Below are 13,202 nucleotides of genomic sequence, written 5' to 3'. Positions count from 1 at the left end.
GTTCGCCGGGTCCTGTCTGAAGGGATGGGGTGAGGCCACTGATTTCTCGTGGACGACAGGCATGTTTCCCTGGAGAGAGCATCGGGTAAACAGGCAGGCGGGCCCCGGAGACAGTGACCACATAGCTTGCTGTCCAAAGAGGACACTTTTAAGAGTAAAAGGGGGCACTGCTGATAATTACACAGGCTCAAGCCAGGACTGTCCCTGGTAAACCAGGACATATGCCACTTAGTTACAAACGGATACGCTCAGCCTTACCAAGGTGAGCGATGTCGGCGTGGAGCCGTTAACAAGGAGGTTCTGCAGAGCCCCGCCTTTCTGTGCTGAGGTTGGACGGGGCACACGTGGAGGGCCGCAGACCGCGGGCGCCCCGGGAGGCTGCTGTGTGGCGGGCTGATGCCTGAGCTGACGTCTGCTGAGAAGCCACGGGACCAGACACACCAGCCCGGTGTGTCAAGCTCAGAGATGCGTGCCTGCAAGTGAAAGCTCGGGGCCAATGTCAAGCCTACCAAACAGTTGCAGACAGCCCCCGGGTCTGCCAGCCACGCTCCGGACATAAATCAAAGGGCATCTTCCAATGCCTGCGGCATGGGAGGACTGGCCACTTCTCATGCCTCAGGGTTCCCGCCTCAGTCGCACAGTTGGAGAGTAATTACCGCTGGTGGTGTCGTCTGAGAGTGATGCTGGCTGGGGCGGAAGCTGCACACACAGGGAAATGGAGGGGCTTATGGGCACCCTGGTCTAGCGATGCAGCCTGGCCTCCTGTCATTTACATTTACTCCCAGGATCACAGGGAATCGTGTAGAAATACCTTCCCTTTGAAGTGTTCTCTCTCAGGATTTATATAAAACAGCTTCTTTCTTTGCCTCCAGCAGCTGCGTAATGCAAGCATATTTCAGCCTTACATCCCTGCCAGGGGAAGAGGCCTCAGGAGATGTTTCTAAAGAGGTCCCAGAGGTAAGTCGATATTCACAAGAATCTCCTATTATTAGGACGGCTCAAAATTCTGAATAATGTGAGCCAGTGGCTTCTGAAGGCCGGGGAACCATCTGCTCCTGGGAAAGACTCTGTAACCCTCAAGACGGGAACTCAAAGCAGAAGGGACATCATAGCTTCACCATCTACACTGTTCTGGTCCTCCCCTGTGTGACGTCTGGGGCCAGAGGTGTCACCCGGAGGTGGGCGTGGCCATCCCTGACCAGACCGATGGCTTCCTCACCCCAGCGTCCTTGGCGCCTTTGATGTGTCTGGCACAAGCTTTATATGCCAGTCTTTCCAGTAAGAGATTCCTTTGTGCGCTTTTGTTTTGGAGACAGTTGTGGAAGAACTGAAATAGGCATTTGCACGTGAGGGCCAGAAGCACAGAAGAGAGATTTATATGCCCTTTATTTTCTGGCTGCTTTTTTTTTTTTTTTAAACATGTAATTGCCCTGAAAGGACAGGGTGCCAAGTGTTTTGCTAGAAAGTGAACAGAATGGACCCAACGCTCTCCTTCACTGACTATAAATCCATTTTCATTATGTGCTATGCATTTATTGTATAAAGCTCTGTGTTACCGGTTCACAAAAGAATCCTGGAACTTGCATGACGCTCTGAGGCCTCTGATATAATGAATACATTTAAAAACAGTCACGTGATCATGTTCATATTTTAAAGGAAACAGCAGTAGGTGCAGAGGCCACACGTTGTTACTGCCGTGGTATTAACCCAGCCTCGGGGCACAGATAAATCCCTCAGTCAGCTCACAGCTGGTCTCCAGCCGTTCCTCAGTAAATACATGCAAAGGATTGAAGACATTAACTATGTTCTAAGTTCTGGCAAAACTGCTTCTAATGATGGAGAAGTAGCAATCTCCGAGGCCAGACCACATTGAGGCTGTGTTTCCTCCCATTCTGATAGAAGGGTAGGTCAGACCTCCCCTCCTCCATCGCTAAATTGGGTTATTTCCAGGAAAGAGAATCTCTCTGGTTACTGTTCAGTCCTTGTACCCCAGTAAATACACAAACCTACATAATTGTCTACTTTTCAGAATGATAAGACGGGTATTTTAAGTAAGTGGAGACCCACCCTCCGGTGGTACCAGGGACGCCTCCTGAGATGTCCTGACTGGACTGCCAGGCCCTTCTGCCCTGGGGCAGATTCCAAGGCTTCGTTTTAGTCTACCTGGACGCTGCCCCTTTGCACACATCTAACAATTACTGTTTGAAGTTTTAATTTTGGCTTTAACATCTCAGGCTTCTCTTGAAAAATTTTTTTTTAATTTAAATTTAAATTTTTTATATTCCATCCTTTTAGTCAAAGGGGAGGTAAGATCCAAGAGACAAGGCTCTCTAAGATTAGGAAACCAGCCTCATCGGTCCCAGGTGGCACACTAAAAGGACGCCGCATTCAGGCTTTCTCAGGGGACAGTGCCAAGCGTGTTGTGGCCAGCTTCCCACCATTAGAGCATCCTGACATATTGCATATCCGGGCCCTCCAGGGTGCAGAACCCGGGCTGGCTCCTTGCTGGAACTGTAAATGGCAGTCAACTGTTTAATGACATAATGTGGATTTTTATAGGCTCATCTCATCCCACAGCCAAACTGCTCTCTGAACACTGGAGATAAATCTCCGCTCACTCTCTGGAATTGTTGAACACACAGGTTAATTTCTCACTATCGATTTTCTCCGCTATGCATCTTGAATGCCTCCAGATCTCTTGACCTAACACACACACACACACACACACACACGAAATCTCTGCGACTGTCAGTTTAGAGAGAACAGCTCTTCAAAAGAGTGCTTGAAAAATCAGTAAAGGTAACAAAATAAGTCTTCCCCAACTATTAGCCGGGCAGTTTAACTGGACGTTCTGATTGGATTGCAGGGAGAGAACAAGATGGTGAACATTTACAAGAAGCCATTTCGTACGTTAAAAGCTTCTGAACATGAATGCTGCTCCTGTCTGCAGCCCCAGGCAGGCACGCTGTGCTCATCTGGGGACTGAGCACTTCACGGTAAATCAGGGAAATAACCAGGACCTCCCGGTGACAGAGTGAGGCAGTACAGCACTGAAGGAAGAGCCCTGGGCTCAGGGCTGGCAGACCCATCGCCCTGCAGCCATGAGGACCACTCTCCCTGGGCTTCTGCAGTCCGTCAGTAAAAACAAGGGGACTGGGTTCCAACACTCTTCCCAGTTGTAAAATTCCATGCTTTTTTAAAAAACCCAAGACAATATGTACATTTTTTTATTCATATGAAAACTGAATTAAAAGAAAACCAAAGCAAAATAAAGACTGTTTTTTTCTACCTGGAAAAAACTTGAGAAATGTATATGTAACAAATATGATTCAAACAAAACAAAACAAAACATGATTCTGTCCTCGAGAGACTCACCTTGATCCCTGTATAGTCCTCCCCCACCCCCGTTGTTACTGAAAAGTAAAACAGTTCTTTCAAGGGTTAAATGTTCCATTTAGTTTTTTAATCATCCCTTTCTTCATTCCTGAAATGTCCCATTAACAGAAAATGGGATCAGAAGCACTTTATTAATGGAAATTCCTTCTGTGTGCTTCCAAAGAGAACAGAAACATTATTAATATCCACAACATAAAGCCAAAAAAATAACCAGAACACCCAACCCAGGGCAAAACCGAACCAGCTCTCTGCATCACTGAAGTATGCCAAACCATTTTCAGTCGTCACTTAGAGTGTAGATTTATTTGGATTTAAGGATCTCCTAAACAGATTACATCAACCTCACTCCATTTCCTTCCTTAATAAAAGTATGACAGGACAAACAGCAGACTTTTAAAATTCTAAAAATAATAGAAAAGTAAAAGTAGATTTCCTGGGGAAATTCCTTTCCCAAACCTTACTTGGTTTTGCTGCATCCGTGAAATCTTTCTCTTTGGAATAACTTGGTAGCATAGATTTTTGTTCTATTTTGTTTTTGTTTTTAAAGTGGATTCATACACGGGCACTGAATTTGAACTTCACCTGATTTATGGGGCACGAACTTTTGTGGCCAGTAAGTTACCTCTGCTGTTAGAGGAAAATGGCACACGGAAACCAAAGCATGGGACCGCTGGAAGTCCATTTCGTGATGTCATTTTGTGATGTAATTTGTCTTAGATAGCACACTCTCATTTCAAAATAAAACAATAAACAGAATGGTATGAGCACTCTAGAATCTTGTGCAGAACTTTTGACCCATTCTGGTTGGAGAATGGCTAGTTCTGGACCCACGGTGTCCATCCTCAGGTTATCAGATCGTCACGCGCTCCACCTCCATCCCTCCCCCCACCCACCCACTTAATAGGATCCATTCATAGCTACTCACTACTGCAGGATTTGACCTGAGAAATGCTAGGATTTATTAACTCAGCAGGTGTTTGGAAAGGTCCCTAAATAATCTTTGCCCTTGGCCAGCAAGGGAACTCACTGCTCGTCTCAAGTTCTCAGAAGCAGCTGGTGAGGTTCTCAGCCAATTTCTTCAGGTGTGGGAAGTTGTTCAGGGCAGCCTGTTTGACACGGCATTGGCAAATCTTCCAACCAGGCTTCCTGGATCTAGGAAATGCTATTCCTGACTCCTTCGACCCAGATGCTGGCTAAAATTTAGTTCTCATAATCTGTAGGTAACCACTCTTTCCTTCTTCCTTTTTTTCTTTCTAGGAGCTGGCACGGTAGTTAAATTTTTCTAAAACAGTCATATTAATATGTTCAAAAATCCACTGCTGCGTCTCGGACAGAGGGTCACATCTGGCCATGAAAATCTTCTTCTCTGCAGGGTTGCAATCCATGCAGCTGTTGCTCACAGGATGGAATAATGTTCTGTCCTGGAGGGAGGGATTGGAAAGAAAAGACTGATATAACATTTGGGTGAATGGTTAGAACCCAAAATAGAATAGAGGAAGTAAAACAACACTGCTAATGTTTCAGTCAGTATCTATCAGGAGTGTGAAAAATTGACTGTCTCCCAAATCAAACAACAGCAGGTGGGGTTACCACAAGGAACGCAGTTTCCGAGGACTTCTTGCCGTGAGGTGGCTTGATCTCAAAGCCGGTTCAGCCGGAAACAAAGAATTCATTCATTTCACTGAAAAAAAAATTTTAAACACTCCCCGTAGTGGGGAGCTCCAGTGGTAGAGTGCCTGCTTAGCATGTGCAAGGTCCTGGGTTCCATCCCCAATACCTCTGTTAAAAAAAAATTAAGTAAATAAACCTAATAACCCTCCTTCCCTCCAAAAAAATCCCCACAATCCATTCATTTCCTAGTCGGTGGTAAGCATTTTCTACATGCTTGAGTTTTGAAGATGAAAAGTATGTGAGGTTGCTTTTCAAGTAGCTCCTAATCCAGCTCCTAGGGGAGAGGTGTCGCACAGAGCTGCAATCTACCCTGTAATAAACACCACCGCCACGGCAGGCGTGCGCGCGCACGGGGCCGGAAGAGTCATGATTTCCCCCACCCTTGTCCTGAGCCTCTCATGGGACAAGGACATGCACAAGGACCAGGAACCACGGAGCTGGGCTGGGATCCTCGCTGCGTGGGACATCTCATGCACAAGCTCCCATTTGTCAAGTATTGACTCTCCCCAACCCCTTTCTTGCCATCCCAGCAATTCCTGGGGTGCCATTCTCACTGCTTGCTGTAAAATCCGGGGGAGGGGGGCAGCAATCACGTTGTAAACAAAGTCGCTGAGCTCTGTGGCACAAAGTTTAAGGGGCAAGCAAGCCCAGTGCCTGAATAGCCTCTGTGAACACACACCCTTTTTATCGTGCGAGTGGAGAAAAGGAAGTGAGTGCTATGAGCAAGGGTCTTTCCTTACTACTAATAAACACTTTTGTCTCTTACAGTGTCTGTGCCTTAAAAAATGTGCCAATGTAACATTAAAACGTCCCCAAATCACTGCTTACATTTGAGGAACAAGTGATGTTTTATTATTTAGCTAAGAAAACATCCAGAGATGCTGATTATTTTCTCTGAGGAATATTAGACTCAGAATGCTTTTATTTTTAATTTTAATTTTTTTTGGCAGGGAGGGGAAATTAGGTTTTTGATTTATTTTTTTCAATGGAGGTACTGAGGGTTGAACCCAAGACCTCAGGTTTGCTAGGCATGCACTCTGCCACTGAGCTCTACCCCTCCCTCCTCACAATGCTTTCAGAATGAAGGAGTTTCTCAGGTGCCTTGTGTAAACATTTCTGGGCCACCCTGGTTGTTAACCAATATTTGATGTCCTTTAAGACCAGGATGTTTGCAGAGCCACGTGCCTGTGAAGGAAGGAAGAGTGAGAAGGAGGAAGGCAGCTCGTTTGTGTTTGCGTACTTCTGCTTTCAGTGCAAACAGAGCTACGTCTGACACCTCTGACACCGAGGCTCACTCTTTTCTTCTCTGTTAAGTCTCCTGAGTTCACCAGGGATTTTAATTTCTTTACAGCAAGGGGGTTCCTGAGGTCTTCTGCCCGTTTTCTTCACCCTCTGCTTCCCTAGCTTTTGTCTGAGCCCAGGGTGGCTGGGAGGGGCTTTCTCATTCTTGAGGGTGGGGGCGGCGCAGGGCATCCCTTCTCCCTCACAGACCCCTCCTCAGAGCGGCCCTGGCTCCTCCCCCTCCCCAGCATTTATCCCCCAAAAAACCTTCTTGTCCTCCTGCCTCCAGTGCTGCCAGCTGAGCTACACAGGACTAATACACTGAAATCAGTTTTTCAAAGAGCTTCCTTAAGCTGCTACACTTGTGCAAATTCTGTGTGACCTGCTAAATTCTAAAATTCACTTCGTTCTGCATCCATGGACTTCTTTTTCTTCTCAACTACCTGGATTTCTTCCTATTGTTGCCTTTGTCAGTAGCTCAAGTGGGGACCCCCACATGCTCGCAGTTTCCCTCCCTGAACACACGTTTCCATAAAAACTGGAAAATGAGGGGGAAAAGGGGTAGATCATGTTTCTATTCTCTTCGCTTCTCAGCTTGTATAACCCGGTGTGGGTGCAAAAGCCAGGTTTTCTGAACATTTCATGTTTCCGACTGTTCCTTTCTGAGCCGTAAGGTGGTCATGGTGTTCCAGATCTCACGCTGGGACACGAGCTCTGACGGAGCCAGGTATGCTGGGGACGGCAGGGCGGGAAGAGCAGACGCAGCGCCGTCCTCATCCATCCGGACTGGGTTTTCTGTCACCGTGCTGCACCATGTCAGAAGAGGTGAGGACTTGGATTCCCTGCATCTGTCTGTGTCTGAGATGCTCCATCGGGAAAATGAAGGGGTGGGTGACATCAATCGCGGAGGCCTTGCCCAGCCATAAAATTGAATGAACATTTTCTTCCAAAGTTCACTGGTGACAGAGACAAATGACAGGGCATCCAATAGAGACTGTCACTCGTTTTCAGGGGACTGGTAGATGGATTGCTCTCTGGTTGTAGACTGAGCTTCTGTGTCTTTGGAGTGTCCAGCAGGTCCTAGAGGGAAGGCTCTGGAAGCATCTTCAGTGTCCTCAGGACATGCATTTTCCACTTTGATCTTGGGGCCTAAATACATCGCCACCGTTACGTTTCTACTCAGCTAAGTTAGGGCCTGCCGAATGTCCTCAGTGATGCTTCTCCTGGCTGCACGCATCCTCAGTGGTGCCCCTGGTCTCTCGTCCTTGGACAGCCCTTTACTCCTAAAGTCTCCTCGGTCGTGGCAAGAGATGCTGGAATGGAACCAAATACAGTTTTTCTCCGGGAGAGACTGCCGAGTGCTTCGGAAGCCTGCTCTTCCGTGACGTCGTCCTGAGCAGGCACTCCAGCTGGCCCATCCTGTGTTCGGTCCCCAGCGGGGCAGAGCACGTGGCCCGGCTGTTCAAAACATAAAGCGCCAAGCTGGGTGTCCTGCACTGCTCCCACCTGCCCCGACTGCTTCCTCCCTTGTTTTGTTTTTTTTTCTGTTTTGTTTTTGCCTAAGAAAATGAGAAATCCTTGAGCAGGAAATGAAGAAGTTTCAGATTGAGGATTATGGAAATTTCCCTCATAGTCCAACCAGCTCAGGCTCAGTTCCTGGCCGTCGGCCAATGGTCCCCGCTGTGAAGGACTGGGCGGGGCTTTTCAGGTGGGTCCTGGAGAGGGACACGCCATCACAGCAGGCCTGTGTGATGCCCTGGGGCACTCGCAGGCTGGCACTAAATTTTATTAGGTTCTGTACTTCCGTGGGGCCCAAACTTTAAAAGAATAAATATGCTGTAGAAAACATTCCATACCACGTTCAGGGTAACAAAAGAACCAAGCATCAAAGATGCAAAGACAATAAAATAGGTGTGTGAGCTCATAATGTACAAGAACATGACCTTGAGAATGAAACGCCCACGTGGTGAGGGAGGCAGCAGCCTAGTGCTGTAAGGGGTGGGGGGTGGGGGTTGTTCCACAGGGAATTTGGGATACGTCCTGGTCATGCCACTCACTTGTTATATGACCTTGGACAGATACTGAATTCTCTCTTAGCTCTCTCATCTGTGAAATAGACATAACAGTCTGCCTCACGACTTTGTTGTGAGAATAAGATGAACTAACGTATGTAAAATCACTGGCACGATGTCCTACGTATGGTGAGTAACTAAGTAACAGTGATTCCATGCCCCACTCTCCTCTTAGTTTATTTGTAGTCAGGGAGCATCCCCGATGCTAAAAATCAGAACATACTATCTGATCTGAGACCAGCAGTTCAAGGCCACATTGAATTTTCTGAAATCCTGGTGAAAGAGAATTTGCAAAGGTTAGCACCTGCCTCAACCATTTATCCAAATGGATACAGCAGTACCGCCTGTTTTAAGCAAAAGATTTATGGAGCAAAGGTGATCTGTGGCTCAGGAATAAGCTCCTCTGTGTAGTTATGGTCTGAGTTTCTATGTGATGCACGTGCTCAGGGCCTTGGCCCGAAGTGCAGCATGATCCAGGGCATTTGAGTTCAACCAATACTTATTAAGCGCCTTTTATTTTCTGGCATGTGCAAGGAAGTAGGTATAGAAAGATGACCTAAGATGCCTCCCCTGGCCCAAACAGTGGGGGAGGCCAACAGGTAAACAAGACACGTTTGAAGTAAAAGGTGTCTATGAGATTGTAGCTTCAAGGAAATAGAATGAATAAAGAAGAACATGTGAACAGAGAGAGATGTGAAATAACAGGTGCATTTATGCATTCAGTTTATTCAACGAAAATGTACAGGGCATTTACTGTTTTGTCAGACACTGTTTTTGGTGGTTGGGATGTATCAGTAAAGTTGATAACAACCCCTGCCCACCAGGACCTCACATTCTAGAGGTCGGGGTGAGAGGGGGAGCAGTAGGGCACAGGCAATAAACAGTGAGTCTAACAGGTAAAATTCATAGCTTGTTCAAAGGTGATGTGAAGAAGACTGAGGCAGTCAGGAGGATGTGGAGTGCCAAGGGAGGGGCCAGCATGCAAACTTAAATAGGGCGGTAAGGGTCATCCTCATTGGGAGGGTGACATTTGAAGGAGGTAAGAGAATTGGCCATGCAGATATCTGGGGGGAGAGGTTCCAGGCAGGGAACAGCCAGTGTTAAGGCTCTAAGCAGGGATGCACGGTGTGGGTTAGAGGAACAAGGAGGAGGCAAGAGTGAGGGGGGAGGTAGGAGATGATGTCGGGGTGATGGAGGACTCCATCATGTGCTGGGTACCCTGGTATGGCTGAAGCACAAGGGGTTAGGTGGAGGATTCCAGACCATGATATCCAAGAGACATGTGTCTTGGGCCACGAAGAAACTGGGGTACGACGCTGAGGCTTGGCTTCTCATGCAAGTGTTGGGGGTGGTCACTGGAGGACTGGAAACCATGGCATTAAGGGGGGCATCATGCTAGCGGCAGAGAGGAGGACGGAGGAGGGGTGGGCAGGCTTTGGACCGCAGCCGAAGGGACCGTCGGAGGCTGCTGCAGTCGTCCAGATTTGAGCTGAAGCAAAAGCAATGGGGAGGTGTAGCTCGAGTACATGCTTGGTGTGCACGAGGTCCTGGATTCAAACCCCAGTACCTCTATTAAAGGGAAAACAAAAGTAAAGAAGAATTTTTAAAATTCCACTCCCAAGACAGGAGTGGAGAGCTCTTTGAGAGGGTAGATGTGTAGGGTGCTCTGGTCAGTGGGACGTGGTGAGGTGGGGGTTAAGGTAGGGGCAGGGCGCAGATGGGTGGCAGTGCCGAGGTGAGAAATGCAGGAAGGGGAACAGGGTCGGGGGTGGGGACGGTGATGTCTGTGTCAGGTACAACGAGTCCTGCACGGTTTTGGGACGTCTGGGTTTAGATGCCCGGCAAGCAGTGGGGCAGAGACTGGGCCTCGAGGTAGCTCCTCTGCGTGACGTGGGGAGAGTCGCGTTCCTCTGTCCTCCTGACTGTCCATTTCTGTGTAGCTCACGTGAGGAGAAAACTCTTATTGAGAGAGAGAACTCCTTCCCATCCTCTGCTTTTTGTTTCTGATCTGGGTCTGAGAGAAGGAAGGCTTGAAACTGTGAGACTAGTTTTTAATCCTGGTTTTACCGCTGGCAGTAATCTTTGATGGTCATGGACTCTGCCAGTGACTCAGGTTTCCCGCCCAAAGATGGAGTGAGAGGGGGCGAGAGGGACGAGATGCGGGGTAAAAACACCGCCTCCTCGCCTCCCTGCCTCCCCGCTTCGCGGGGAAGAGTAAGGCTGAGGCAGGAATGTCCTCCGAGCTCTGGAAGACAAGCCCGGCAGTTTGTTGCCGCCTGTTCTGGCTGTCGGCATCTGGGAGAATGCAGACCACACCTTGACAGGCGTTGAAAGGGCCAGAGCTATTGCCTGTCCTTTTCCATTGTTTTCTTTGACAGGTAGAATTCCTCACAGGAGGAGAAGACTGGTCTTCCTGCATCAGCGGATAATTTGGCCAATAAGAAATAATGCCTCCGCACGCCAGGCCGACAGAGCCTTCAGGGTGCGCGTGGGAAGGTGCTGCCTGCTGCAGACCCGCACTGCCTCCCGCTCTGGGCAGTCACTGGTTTTCTGGGCTAGGGGCAAACGATGGGCAAGGGTGTACCCCCGATTCTCGGAGCAGCCGGGATCTTTAACAAATCTGCTGCGGTTTGCTAGATCCCTGCTCTTCATGCTGTCCAGAGACTTCCCAGTCTCTTAGCTGAATTCTGAGCATGGCCCACAAGGTCTTGTACAGATGGTCCTGCCCCTGGCCTTACGTTCATCATTTCCGCCTCACCCTCATACATTTCAACCGGCTTCTCTGTCCTTCCACAAAAACCAAGAGCTTCCCTACCTCAGGGCCTTTGCACAAGCGGCACCCCTGTCCCCCGTATCTGGGATCTTTTTCTTCACTTAGCTAATTCTGACTCATCTTTTAGATTCATTTAAAAGCTAGCATATCAGAGAACCCTTGCATACCTCTCAAACCTGGGCCGAGCCCCGTGTTTTGTGTTCTCAGATCACCCTATTCACTGAATTCATTAAATTATTTGTCTGCTTCCCCACTAGACCGAAAGCTTCAAGAGTGGAGAAAACCCATCTGTTCCATATCTTGTTTCCATCTGTCAGTAGTTCTTTCTCTGCCCCGAGTCAACCTGCCGGGAGTCACTTCAGCGTCATAATGGCTGCTGTTAATCGAGTATGTATTTGTGTGTCTTGTAGGGTTAAGTGTTCTATCCAGATTTTCTCATTTTATCTGCTTAAACCACATAAGCAATCTGAAGAGAGAGTGAATGTGGGCAAACAGGAAGCCAGGGTCATTTATTCATTCGGCAAATGCTAGTGAAGCACCTACTGTGTGCCAGGCAGCGTTTTAGGTACTGGGGGCACTGCACAAAGGAAAGCAGAGAAAAGTCTCAGCTCCCGTGGAATCTACACTTGAATGTTTAGGTACAGCTAAGTAGCTAACATAGGATCGGAATACGCCTGGACAGCCCATCTTGTCCTGCCTGCAGACTAAGTCGGAGAGCTAAGCTCAAATCAGGAGATGGTTTGCTGGGTACTTGGAAGAGTAACAGCCAACACGAACTGAACTCTTACCAAGTGCCGGGTCCTAGGTGCGCTTAAATTTTATTTGGTCATCACCATAATCCTCTAAGGTAAGTACTGTTCTCATCCCCACTTGATAAATGAGAAAACAGAGGCACCTTGTAAGGAAGTTTCCCAAGATCCCACAGCTAAGACCCACAGAGAAGCCAGAACTCAAATCTCAGGTCCCTCAGGACCCGGTGCCTGGGACCTTGGCCTCTGAGATGTCACCCGCCCCCTCTCCTCGGCTAAGCCAGCTGGTGGTCCTGCTCCAACCCCACACCTGCTCCGTAGGGGGAACTGTCCTTGTTAGCAAATACTAATTTAAAATGTTCATAGTTCCAATCACCCAGATTCTTTAAAGTCTGACAGTCTAGATCTTGGCGGGCATTCAGTTCAGGAAGCCTTTGTCCATACGTTAGAGCTGGACACAGACTGGAAGGAGTCCTTCTACTGGTGACTGGAGGACGGTGGCTCAGTGTGCTCTGTAAACTGGTAACCAGTAGGAATATCGCTAAGGTGCCCAGATGCGGGGAAAGTTAAAGGCACATGACAACTAAGTGACTTCAGCTGGATGAACATGGAGGTAAAACCAGAAGGGGAGCGCAGCTTTGCTGCAGGGGCGCACATACTCTCCGGGGAGGGGGGTCACCCTCCCTCTCCTCCAACAAGGAGGAGAAGGAATCGTCAGTTCGAACTGGAGATCCCATCTTACGGTACGATGCTTATGTCTCCTGTTATTTTCAGATAATATAGGGTATGATGTAGACGTTTGTGCATCCGGTTTTCAGCAAGGATGTTTGAAAAGTCCACCTTTGTCTTCCGTAAGCTGGAGAAATGGGGGCTGGAAGAGATGGCTGTTAGGTGAATTTGTGTCTGGTCCAGTAACTGCACGCATCCCGGTGGATCGGAGTCACCTCTGCCACGTGGTAGGGAGCTCAGTTCTGGGCCTGGGTCGGTGGGATGGACGGCTTAGATGGGGCATGAGTGGGCTCTGGTCCTGTTCGCGGGTGGAACCAAACTAGTTCGCCTGCTACTAAGTTGGATCAAAGAGTCGAAATCCAGGTTGGGGTAAATCTGATGAGAGAATTTAACAGAAACCAGTGGACCAGCGACACCAAAGGAAGGGTGAGCAGTACAGGTAGAAGGCTGCAGAGGCGTGTCTTTGTGGCAAAGCAAGAGGGTTTTTTTTTTTTCACACGGCAAACTCAATAAGAAGCCACGTATGTGAAG

General features: G+C 48.3%; 1 protein-coding gene across 4 annotated transcripts in view; it reads right to left on the bottom strand.

The window, feature by feature from the left end:
* Positions 1-4,352: 4,352 nt before the first annotated feature.
* GALNTL6 (polypeptide N-acetylgalactosaminyltransferase like 6) overlaps positions 4,353-13,202 on the bottom strand; it is an 803,528-nt gene continuing 794,678 nt past the window's right edge. For all 4 annotated transcript variants that reach the window (XM_032470884.1, XM_032470880.1, XM_032470881.1 and 1 more), the window contains one exon: positions 4,353-4,817. In XM_032470884.1, the coding sequence (XP_032326775.1) occupies positions 4,650-4,817 (168 nt within the window). In that variant the 3' untranslated portion in view covers positions 4,353-4,649. The remainder of the gene's footprint in view (positions 4,818-13,202) is intronic.

The sequence above is a fragment of the Camelus ferus genome, chromosome 31 (assembly GCF_009834535.1).
Source record: "Camelus ferus isolate YT-003-E chromosome 31, BCGSAC_Cfer_1.0, whole genome shotgun sequence".
Taxonomy (NCBI): domain Eukaryota; kingdom Metazoa; phylum Chordata; class Mammalia; order Artiodactyla; family Camelidae; genus Camelus; species Camelus ferus.
Note: the sequence above shows the minus strand (reverse complement) of the source record. Positions and strands in the feature narration are given on the sequence as shown.